This window comes from Wasmannia auropunctata, unplaced genomic scaffold (assembly GCF_000956235.1).
Source record: "Wasmannia auropunctata unplaced genomic scaffold, wasmannia.A_1.0 LD336116.1, whole genome shotgun sequence".
NCBI lineage: Eukaryota > Metazoa > Arthropoda > Insecta > Hymenoptera > Formicidae > Wasmannia > Wasmannia auropunctata.
The window spans coordinates 2,050,039-2,063,183 of NW_012026774.1; the positions used below are offsets into that span (position 1 = coordinate 2,050,039).

Consider the following 13,145-nt stretch of genomic DNA (forward strand, 5'->3'; position numbering starts at 1 on the left):
TTAGCAAGAAAAGAACATATGTTTACATCGATTTAAAATGGAATGTAGTTTTATTCTTTATAAAAATAATAATATAATGTAATATATTATTTAACTGAAAAAGAAAAAAATTTTAAAACTATTCAATTTATAAAATATACCATTTAAATGTACGTAAAAATTATTAAATATGTACATACATTATTTTTTTTTAATATCAAGAATATTCTCTCTCTTATCAATATATTATTTTAATATATTCACATAAATCAAAATACCTAAAATATGACAAATTCTTGCACCTGTTATTTTTGCACCGTTGAATTCTATATTATAATTTAAAAAATACTGAAAAATTAAAAAAGAAAAACATTTAGTAAGAGATTTACGCATCTCTAAACTACATATTGTAAGCGCCTACGACGAGATGTGAACACGTGAAATTGCACGATGAAGCATGCATAAAACATAAGAGGTCCAGTGGACTGTGTTACGAATCAGAATTATTTATTGTGGTTTGAACCATGCGATTGTATCTACCATGCATTCGTACAACAGCATGTCTTGTTCTCTATCTCAGGTATGAAAATGGAACCAGGCATTTGAGATACAGTTCATAAAAAGGTTGAAAACCGCTGTTCTAGAACGACATTCTCGAACTAAACCCAAAGAACGGAGATAGAGCATAGAGTACACGACGCGCGCATTTCCCAAGTGGAACAGATCAACGTTTGTCGCAACCGCAGGGTCCTCCGCTCATTCGCGCGATATGCGAAATGCATGATACGTACGCGTACGTTTTTGGCATTATGTATTAGAGTTATGTATTTTACTACGAAAATACATTGGAAAATACATGTCGGCTGAAATAAAAGAAAAATTCTCGTCTTTACTATAAACTATATATTTTTATAGAAACTACTTTCCAATCATAATCTGTTTCAAAATTGTCCTTATTTTTGTCTAGTATCTAAAATCAAAATGTTAATCCACGATCATATGAAGAATTTTGTGTATTGAAGATATCTTATCTATTCTTGGAATCTGCATTAAAAATCAAAACTCTCGTAGTTTTCGTATCTCACATTATTTTATGCAGGATTACATAAGAATAATTATATAGAAATAGATATATTTTTAAAAATGCATGTAAAAAAAGCGAGGTTAATACTTTTAATTTTATATATATATAGTTTTGCGTTTGAAGTATATATTATCGTAGTACGACACTTGTAATGTTTCTCTTATGCGTTCCGAATCGTTCTTCGCGCCACTGACTCAAGATTTCGCTAGCATCTGACGAAATAAACTCGTGTAATTACTTATGCCGGTACATTCGAGTATACCGGACGTGATTTCAGAATGTATATCTTGCCAACAAATGGTTGCAATCAGCTGGTACCAGCGACATACCGACACGGCCATCTCTCTTCAGCTTAGTGAGTGCTACCCCGAATTTCCGGACTTTGAAAGTTGAATTCCGTCGTATTTCGCGCGAGCGGTCGGGAATTAACGACGGCTTCGCCATTTCTGTTTGCTTGTCAGCTGTTCGGATATTGTTTGTACATGGATCATTCTATTTCAATTTCAATCCTTCTCGTCGGAAAGTTTTCGGGGATTGGTTTACTTGGTGAGTATTGTTACACATGACATGTACTGTCGACGTTACCTATTACCGTACCGTTTAGATTCTAGTGGCCTAAATTTCAAGTTCTATTATAGTTCTATTAAATCGCGCATCTGCTGATGCAAGGTATATGCTAGTTGAAAGTCAGAAAAATTTCATCGCGATTTATCTCGTCCGATAATCGCGACACATCTGCAAATATCGCTTAGAAATAAGCTATTTGAAGTTGCCCCTCTCCCCCCATCACTACTAAAAATTAAAAAAACGACTATTAAAAAACCACTCGATTGGTGATATTTGGTAGTCCATTCTCGATGATTGGTAGTCAAAATTGTAAATAATAAAATGAAAATATGACATACGCACGTCTTTTTTTATATTATTATTTACCACTGTGACTATTAATTATCGAGAATGGGCTATCAAATAAAATACTACCAAACGACCACCAATCTAGTGACCAAATAGTCGTTTGTGAATTTTCAGTAGTGGGGGGAGGGGACAACTCCACACAGCTGTAGAAACAATATGATCGTTCGCACCGTGCAGTTTGTAAGATGTGCATCTGTTGAAGACTATTTAACATACGAACAAATTAACAACCGATCGCGATCTCTTGTCGAAATATTTAAAGATTTTCCCGTGGAATATCAACTGAGACATCGTTTTCCACGGTCTTGTTTCCATTTTGAATCATATCACAGTTCGATCGAGTCTGCGTGAACGAAAAATTACACATGCCGCATACCTATTTCTGAATTCGTTCCCTTAACAACGCGATCGTATCAAAGCAGAGCTTCGACGGGTGATACTAATGTCAATACGACATAACGATTTTCATATGCGAGAAGGAGAGAGAGAGAAAGGGAGAGAAAGAGGAAAGGAGAGCGAAAAGGAGAGAGTGACGAGCGGCTGACTAGATAGATTCTTCTCGGTATCCGAGACACGCTTTCAACAGTTCCACCGGAATTCCCGATCAGTTTTTCTTCCCTCGGGCAAAGGGAAAATTTCCGCGATCGAGAGAACGAACGGGAATTGACGCGTCGGCGCGAGCAAGAAGGAAGGAGGCGACCGATGAAGCCAAACGGCGAAGAGATCGAAATGTGCGGAGAGAGAGGGGGGGGGGAAGAAGAGAAAGGAATAAGGAAGCTTCAGAGAGGCACGAGCTGACGGCGAAGAGTCGCGCGAGGAAAAGAAAATTTCGCGCTCCGCGGCATACTGATCCCTTTTGACGTGCGACTTCGTCGTGGGATTGTGCGCTCGTATATTCCTTTCTTCCCTCTGTCGCACAACCCCCGTGAATTCTGTGTCGGATCTCCCGAAGATTGCCGGAATTGCTGGAGGTCCGGGGGAACTCCCGCGCTCACCTATCGCTGACTCGATGAAAGTCAGGATTACCTGCACAAGTGCTCCAATTCGTCTTCGGTCGTAGAACAATCGACTGCAGCGGGCTTTACGTCCGCGGCGCTCTCAAATGGAACTTCTGTTGGCGTTACGTGACGGGACTTACGAAAGAGAAGTCTGTATTCGGTACGTCAAATTTTTCGATATACCCGCCCGCCCCTCTACCCTCCCCCCCCCCTCCTCCCCGCACGCGAGTTTCTTCTTATATTTACAGGGTCGCTGAAATTCGAATGACTTTTGAAACGTTCGTATCACGGATTTACATATCTTTGATGTAAATACGTGCGTTAAATAATTTCCGATGAAAGAATTTTCAATCACGTTTCGCATTTTTTTTTTTATTAAAACAGAGATTTATGAATATTTATTCAAGCGGAATAGGATTTTCATGTTTGTCAAAGAGCGCACGTGTGAAAGCGGGACAATGAGACACGAAATAACCGATAAGACAAAACCATCCACGTACAATTTTCACCGCGCAACTTTTTAGTGGAAGATATCTTCCTCTTTTATTTCTTTGGCTCTGAACATCACGTGTCTGAACATTGCGCGCGCGGAGGTGCTTCTTCCACGGTATAAACTCAGAAAAATTTGTCATCGCGAGTTAGTATCTAACTTGGTGATCCTCGCAGTGCGCGGTCGAGCAACGTGACTTTCTTCATCGTCGCGCGCGCGCGCCGCGTGAGATCTTCGTTCCCTCTCATTCTCGGTTTTCCCATTCTCCTTCCGCTTGGCGACGAAATATCCATGAAGATATTCAACGCATCCGACAACGTCGGGATCGTACCGCGAACTTCGTCGGTAGTACGAAGCGCGGCTATAGAAATTATCATTACCAAAGTTGAAAGAGAGTACAAAGCGCGAAGAACTATAAACAGTTACCATAAGCGGAATGCCGTTGGTTAAGTTGGGTCCGTTATGCCCGTTGTAACAGAAACAGAAAAGCCAAAATTGGCGTGTTCTTAAGCAATTCTTAAGGAATTCTTACAACTTTCAGAACTGGGTTTTTGGAAATTATCATAAAAGAAAAGGGACAAAAGAATTAATTTAATTTTCCATTTAGAAGCAATATATTAATATAATATTCAATGTTAGACAATTTAAAAATTTTATAACTTTTTTAAATATAAATACATAATTTTGACGACAAATTTAATAAATGTACTTTGTATTGTCATAATAACATATAACAATATTAATTTGAATTAAAAAAAGTAATCGCGACAGATGTTCTTAATTTTCATAATTCCGAAAGATGTTTATATTTTCTTCACAGAAATTCATGATTTTCTCTTTATAAATCGAAATAACGGAACATACTTTCTATTCGGCAACATACCGAAAAATTCTGAACGTATGATCACTGTAAGTAGCGGTAATACCAGCTCGAGGTTGTCCCGACTGCGCCTGTTGCGGGCGTAAATGCATATTTACGTCGAATATTGGCCGTTATTGGCAGGTTGGGTGAATGTCGATAACCTGAGCGATGGCCCATAACGGGAGAATGCCAGCGAATCGATTAAATAAAGTCACGCGTTACGATCGGGTGCGACGGGTCGAATGCAAAAAGCGGGTGAGCGAGACTCGCCGGAGTGTACGTAATATGAAAATACATGTAAATGTGGTGCATGATGCCGTAAACAATCATGACAATTCGAATGATGACACATACCGTGTATGTTTAATATATGCGTCGTTGCTCGAAATATTAAACGATATAATACGCGGGGAATACACTCGTCCCATATTTATTATATGAAATACAGATCTTCATTAATTTATGCTCTCGTATTCATACAACAAGCAGCGAAAATTATCTAAATGGAATGAAGCTGCTCGTAATAAAAAATATTACACGGTCCAAATTCTGGAATATAATTTTTTTCAAGCATGATATTTCTTTATTAACGATATATGTATATTTTTTTGCACTTTTTGCAGAACTGCCTCTGGCGACGGACTCGATTTCGACGAAATCGACGACGGCGGCAAAGCGATCTGTGCCGACGGATGCACCAATGCTGAACTACATCTTTGACACGCACAGCACTTTGAACAAGCATCAGCATCATCACGATCACAAATGGGGCCCTCACTTCGAAGGCGAGAGCTCCAACATTACCGTGCAGGCTGGTGCTAGTGTCACGCTTGATTGTAGGATATCGTTGCTGCAGGACAAAACCGTAAGCGCGAAAACGCACACTTATACAATTAGTCATTTCGTTCGCTCCTCCTCCCCTCGTACCTCCGGTATCCGGTCGCCCGTAGCTTTTAATCACTGCTACAAATGCACGGTGCAATAATTCACGACTAATCTCAGAATATTTTGCCTTATTACACCCTGGGTAAGCTACGTTTAGCTTATTATGATTAATCTGCTGTGGCGCGCGCGCACGTTTGTACATTTTATACTTCAAGGAACGAATTTAAGAAGAAATTCACGTAATCGCTGTTAGGGGCGACCCGGTTTTATTCGCACGCGTAATCTGCACATAATAATTCCGCAGTAAATCCGTGTTCGTTAAACTTTATATAAAGTTTGCTCCGTTTTTTTACAATTATTATACGCTGCAAATCCGAGTGTGTAGTAAGTGCAGCCACGCTTACATGTGTGCGATTTCCCGTGTAAAAATAACACGCGGCTGTGTTATTTTTATACGGTTTGTTATTTTTACACGGAAAACTAAATCACACACGCGCACTTATTGCACACTTGAAGATTTGCAGTGTACTTATATCTTGTATCTTATATTGAACGTAAGAGATTTGGAGATAATCGCACGTATTTTTAATTGGACAATGATATTTTGATTATGATTTTTATAATTAGAAACATTTTGGCATGATGTACAAAAAAATAGAATGCCATTTAATCTGCTGCAAAACCACCGTGAGTATGCAAAGGTGATTTTATTCCAAAGTACTGCCCTGTTCATTTAGATTGCATTTATGCTGTAATGCAGTTACAAACCGTATTCGCATTATCCACGCCCCAAACTATAGAACAAATTATGCGGTCAGATATCGGTTGTGTGCATGAATCTCTCTGGCGCTTGAACAGATAATATCCTATTACGTAGCAGCAATTTATATTATAGCTAACCAATACCGCAGACTCGCAAATTATATAAAATTAAATATTTGTTTATACCCGTAGAACGTCAGAAATTTTTATCGAACTTTTTATGAGAGCCATTTTTTATTATTTCAATCTAAATAAATTACTTTTTATTTCATTAACAGCGTAAGGTCTGAAAATTTGGCCATTAAAATTTAAAGGTCTTACTTGATCGAAATAATTTTTTGAGAAGTAATTCTTAATATTCCTAATTCTTTATTGTCCTGGCAGATAACATTAGATAGATTCAAATGATTTATATGATTTATTTAATTTACTAGATAGATAGCTTTGATATTAGAAGTAAGTAATTATATATTTATAAACATTTTGTTGGATAAATATTATATATTTTTGAGAAAAGCAAAAGTTAAAAATCGATGCATCTTTAGATCATACACGATATCGGACTATAATATGCATAAATCCGTAAAGCACCGATAATACCAGATTAGCTCCCGTAGGTTCATGTAGAAGATGTATGATATTACATACATTTATAATGGGGCTATTCGGTAACACGTTATTCAGTGTCAGTTACATGGATAAACTGCATTCTCTATTTCAGTCACTATGTCTTAATTTGACCTTGACACGAGCTCGTATAAATCTCGATTAATCGTACTATAAATACTATAAATTTATGTTAGCTCTTCGATTTAATCCAATTTAGTGACAAATCAAATGTTTATGAAAGAAACAAACTAAAAGAAAATATTGTATTTATTGAAGAAATTTATTTACTCTACACACGTTCTAATTAGAAGAATATCTGCAAAAATGTTTCTCTGACAAAAATCAAGGTTGGCTTACTTTTAAAGTAATTGATAAGATTCTATTAAATTATATTTTTCGATTACCGCAACACTGCGATAGGAATATTAATCAGGATATAAAACGTGAAAAAATAAAACATATACTGCCAGAAGATTCGAGTATTTTTACAGGAAAGATAGCAGGTACGGTGCAAACATGCTCGCATATCAAACGCGTACACATGAGAATTGTCGATACAACTGGAAAAATCCGTACGCGAACGATTCTCTATTCACCTGTTGATATTTTTACGCGCGGTCCTTGGTGTTGACTGGCAGCTAGGCATTTGGATCGAAAAAATATCCAAATCTGTCTTTGGTGGCCACTATTGTGTCATATTTGTATTATAAATGCGCGAAAGATATAATAAAAACGAAGCTGACTACGAACCACTACGTGGTTTCCTCAGTTTCAATGGACTTTTTTTGGAACAATCGCGTCCTTCAGGAGGGGATCCGTCTTGTATTCGTAGGTATCCTGGCTGCGACGACAGGAGAGTGGCGAGATGAGTCTGCTGACAGTGGGCCAGCAGACGTACACGGGCGACTCGAGATACACCATCGAATTTCAGTACCCGGATAACTGGCGTCTGCGTATCAAGCGTGTTAACAGCAGCGACGAGGGCCAATACGAATGTCAAATCAGCACCCATCCACCGAAGTTCATTCATGTCAACCTACACATTAACGGTAAGTGATAAGCACTAACGGCCTCTGCCTAACGTCAACGTCACGAGATAGTAAACGTTTGTTAATGGCGATAATCGCTTTATCGAACCGCCTTATCGTTGCTTCGCGAAAGAAAGATTTCCGCATTGCACGTTTCTGGTTCACACGCTTTGAGTAAATTTAAATACGATCTTTCCACACCCCGGATTTAAATTCCTTGTACAGAATGCCATCTGTGGATTTTTCTGAATGAACTCTTTTTGAGCAATTTGATTCAACAGCAATTGTTTCAGCCTTTTAAAAGAAGCGAGGCAAAGAACAAAAACTTCTCCACTATTTACTCTCACTCAAGCTTACATGTCTCTTTCTTCCGTTTAACGCCTTTTTGTTCCACTCGCGTCGTATCTCAGACGAATTTAATGTAGCGTTACGACGAACAAAGGAAGGATGTAAAAGAGACTTTAAATAATTGGGATGATTGTAACTCAGGTTTTACTTTGTTTTTCGAACGGAAAGACTTGGTGGAGTATAGAAAACTGTATATTTCAGAACAAAATTAATGAAATGAAATTGCTTATATGCATATATACGTTTTGAAAACTAATGGATAGATAGTAAAAAATGCGAGAATTGAAACAGTATATGATAAAGAAAAAGCTTTTTCTTCGATCGTACCGTCTTTCAATGCCACTCTTGCGCTCATTTGAATTAAGTAAAAGAGCAAAAAAAAGAAACGATATTTCTTCGGGTAACACCTACCTACGATTCAATATTCTAGCGACAGAGGATAGACGAGAAGAAGAGAAACTCAAATTCCGCAGTTCTGGTAGCGATCGGACAAATTGCCTCCGTCTGCAGTGTTCTTGCAGTGGAGATCGCTTAAAAGGATAATTGAAAACGAAGTGCCTTGTAGTTGAGATGGACGGGGATAGAGGGAAGAGAAAATCCACGGTCTGTTCAGTTCGGAAAGACGGCGCGGTGCAAAGCGGAAGAACTTCATCTCCGTTGTAGTCCGGTAATCGAGGTGTGTCGAGCAATTCGGCGAAATGAGGGTACGTAAGGGTGGAGTGGCAGCCATGTACGGGGGAGCTAGAGCGAGGAATGGACAACGGAAAATTGTAAACGGTGGGAAGATTTTAATAAACGTGAGCAGAGAGAAATTGCGTAATTTCAAAGGCTAACGGTGGACAATAAGAGCGCGCCGTAAAAACATAACGGCCGCGGCGTCACGAAATAAGAAGTAAAGACGGATGGGCGGGTACATTTATTAAAAAGTCGCGAGATCAGTTGTAGCCCGAGGGAAATACAAAAGTATTCCGCATGAAGTATTCTGTACGATGTACGCGGTCAAAGTGGACAAGTAGATAACGTGATCATTTTGAAATATCTTTCTTTATCTTCTACAATCGTATACATAAGACATATCTCAAACGAACATCAGTAATGCGCATAGAGAAATATAAAAAAATTGCAGTAAATCTAAGTAAAGATCGCGACATCGTATTGACTTAGCTTTCGTTAAATCGTATAGAATTGCAGGGTCGCGATAAAAAGGGCAAGAGTTTTCTCTTTTACTTATTTCCCGGTTCGCGCGCGCCTTTGCCGATGCGAGATTATATCGTAAGCTTTCGCTTCTACGGGATAAGACGGCGTAGCTTCTTCGTGTTATAGCCGGGAATCTCCTAACGCGAGTTCAAAGGGATTATCTACTTAAAGTCCCTCGCACTTATCCCCGTACTCCTCTCTCGCTCTCTCTCGCTATAGCATTCCACCATTCCCGTAATTTGTCAAAATAATTCCTGCGGTGTGCGCGACGTTCGTCTCGAAACGCGCAATTACTTTACAAATAAAATAAAACCTTTTGCCAATAATTATTTATTTTATTCTCTCATCTTCGATGGCGTCGGCGGCGGCGCGGAGATGTCGGGGCATTTATTTCGCGCTTCCTATTACCGAAATATCATTCGATATTCGTACAATTAAAGTTTAATCGTTTCACACTGCTGATACCTTTGTGCGCGAGCTTTCATTAGGTCGTTTGTAACGCGGTCCGAAACGTCAAATGCTATTGAAAGTACGATATATCGTCGGACCGCGCATTCTCATTGGCTCCGCCAGCCTATTCTCTTTCTGTATATCTGTTCAACTTTTGAAAGTCAAATTACGGTAAACACAATTGTCCATTGTGCGAATCTTGCAATCGCGATTTTATCGATGGATCTCATGCCGTACGATAATTAACGCAGAAGATATGAATGCAGCCTACCTGGCTATTGTCGCGCGTTCCAATTGATTATCAATTGCTGTTTTTTTGAACGGAGCGAATTTCTGTGAATAGAAATACGACGATCGCAAATTAATTGAGCTTTTGAGTCTAAATTTATAATTATTTATTAGGAGCTTATAATCGATACGGAGTACAATATACACAAATACCGAAAAGTTAACTCTTCGTACAATTAGTATTATAATTTGACGTGAGAATGACTTTGTCGTGTCCGAGATATAATCGGTAGCGTGTGATCACGGGTCGCCGACACAAAGAAAAAATGCATAAAAGTGGAGTAATCTCGCGCGCAGTTCTAGACATTAATGTCGCTGCATCATATTCACGGAACGCTAGGATCGTCGCTGTGCTGGTGTACGGGCGCACGTAGAAGGAAGGATCAACACTTAATCCGCGAGGAGGCCGAGATTCCGCAAGATAAAGTAGCCGAGATTTTGGTATGCAGTACTACTCCCTCGACCTCTATCTGCCGTCCGTCTTACTATATATGCCCGCCGTCGATCTCTCTGTCTCCATCTCTCCACCAATCTAGTCGACGCGTGTTCCTTTTACGACATTAATAAAAGATGTTACGAGATGTTAACAAAAGATCGCGCAAGCTCCATGAATGTGGTGCAACCTCTAATCTGCTTTTCGACTCTTGAAGCATTCAAGAGCAGAATGGATGTGTCTTAAATTTAAATGTAACGGTGAGAAAGTTTCGAGTTCTTTGCTCCTTGCTCGAAGTTCTGTTCCCTCGCGCACTTTTCGCGATGAAAATGAAACTACGAGCGTGAAAATTTTCACATTCCGATGAAAATAATTTTATTTATCGTCTATGAATTTGGTTCAGTTAATAAAAATAATTTAAATATTCGTCTCGCGCGTACAATGTTAGACATAAAAATATAAATGAATATATTCGCATAAAGTATTCAAGGACTCTCTTCCCGGAGTTCTGTTATCTGTATTAACTGCGAAAACATACAGTATCTCGAAATTTGCAAGCGTTAACGTGAAATTACCAGGCAAGGAAGAAAGAAAAAGAAAATAAGCGAAAAACATATTTCCGCACACGGTGTGGGGAAAATTTTGTATGTGTTGCGAAAAAGCGTGCGAAATAAAATGCGGCATACCTCAGATACCAGGGGGGAACGCAAAAAAAAAGAGAAGAAGGAGAGCCGGGTGAAAGAGAAAAGGGCGAGCGCGGGAGAGATTACATTTCGCGCGGTAGATATTCATGAGGTTGAGTACCGAGGTCGGCGGGAGAACATTCTGATCTATCTCTAAAACGTATCCCCTTTTCGTGATTTCTTTCGGTAGCCGTACGGTACGTTGCTTAGCCTCCGTGGCCGCGATATAGCCCTGTTGTAGGCACCGGCACCAATTGGAAATGATCCAGCCGAACCGGAAGACGGCGAATGGAAATACGCGAACGAATCGGGTTTGCTCGATCGCATTTGGTACTCGATCGTGTGGACAGCCCAAATGACGTCAATATGAGAGATATTTATTGGGCCATAAAGTTAAATATTTGAAACCGAATTCGGTGTAATCCAATATCACGCTCGTGTGTACGGCCGGATTTCATGGCGCGCAAATTGCCACGGTGAACTAGACGAACTCGGCAAATAGCGCTGATTGCGTTAGACTAAGGATCTCTCAAGTGATCGCCATAACAGAAATATATCGCGACGAATAAAAGGTGTACTATGTATTTATATGAGTAACTTAAATGCTCCAATTTCGATATCCGATTGCCTTGATTTGCCGATTAATTTTTTTCAACGCTAAATAATAACAGACCGTCTGAAGTTCAAGAATTTGCACAAACAGAGTAGATTATATGGCAGTCCGACAGTGAAACAAGAGATATTAACGATAAATCGGAAAGAACAAAGGAGGAAAGAAAATCGGATATCAGAAGCTAATGGGTTGAAATATAAAGTTTCAAATAAAAGACAAGTTTTCAACAAAAGTCTGATGGATATATGCTCCATGCGTAATATATCATGTACAAAACTTTCGCGCGAGCTGCGATACTTTGATATTTAAACCAAACGTAATAAGCACCTCTGCTTCAATATGGTGACTTGGAAACTTCTTGTAAGAGGATGGAAACTTTTAAGTCGGCGATGCGCTTGGAAAGCTCCGAATTGGCTGCGACATGCCCATTGCTCAATCTTTTTCTCATTGACCGAAGTTATGCCTTCACAATTTATATAGTCAAACGTTTTTCTACGCGAAGAGATCGATGCACTTGGAAAGTGCATTGGTTTCGCTTTCCTTCCGGAAGATAAAAGATATTATTAAATGAGAATTATCCGTTCGAGTCCTTGACACGCGATTAATTGCCGATCGAAGAATATAAGATCAGCTGATAAGTCTTACTTTTTGATTCTTTCAGCGCCGTCCGTCCAAATAGTGGACGCCCTTGGCGAGCCACTGCGGGACAAGTACTATGAAGCTGACAGCACCATCGAACTATTGTGCGTCGTGCGCCATATAGCGATGCAGGTGCAGTACAGCGTCGTCCAGTGGCTCCACGGCAATAGAGTGTTGAACTACGATACGACGAGAGGCGGTATCAGGTAATCCGAATCTTCAAATATTACCTTTTTCTTTTGCTTGGCCGCTTAGCCAAGAGAAACGAAGGCGGCCCTTACTTAATCTGCCCTTTAGCCGGCTTTTATATTTTTAAGCCGCTATCATCCGCTTCGTCCGTCTTTCGTCTATTACGTCCGAACTGTTGTACGCTATAATATATAATAATATACTTTGTACACAATATCGAACGTATCAGAGTGGTGTATCGATACATTTTATCTTGTAATATCAAGAGCGTGAGAATCTAAAGCGAACATGTAATTTTAAATTGGTATTGTAACGATGGTACAAGTGTACTCTGTGCCTCGAAAATTGCATGGGTGCGAAGAGGTCTTTAAGCTTAATAGCTCTATTATTCGAAATTTGCTTGCGAAGTCGTTCTCGCTCGGAATGCTTCTCGGCAAATATGAGAAATGCATAATCTAAATGTCAGACAAACTTGACGCGGTTATGCGAGCAAAGTGTAATTAATTCACGAAACTTTTCCTTGTTTGACGGGCATTTACGCGCGGTTGAAAGACTCTGTGTCAACTTTCCGGTAGAAACGACTGGGAAAAGTCAAATCTAGATCGCGCATGTACATAATTCTCGCTCTTTGTACGTCTCACCGGAGCGTTAAAAAATACGACTCGCTCTTCCCTCGTCTCTCTCTCTCTCCTC

General features: G+C 39.5%; 1 protein-coding gene across 2 annotated transcripts in view; it reads left to right on the top strand.

Moving 5' to 3' along the window:
* Positions 1-13,145, top strand: part of LOC105462410 (limbic system-associated membrane protein) — a 50,300-nt gene that overhangs the window by 25,952 nt on the left and 11,203 nt on the right. For both annotated transcript variants that reach the window (XM_011708984.1, XM_011708975.1), the window contains 3 exons: positions 4,952-5,193; positions 7,417-7,633; positions 12,286-12,469. In XM_011708984.1, the coding sequence (XP_011707286.1) occupies positions 4,952-5,193; positions 7,417-7,633; positions 12,286-12,469 (643 nt within the window). The remainder of the gene's footprint in view (positions 1-4,951; positions 5,194-7,416; positions 7,634-12,285; positions 12,470-13,145) is intronic.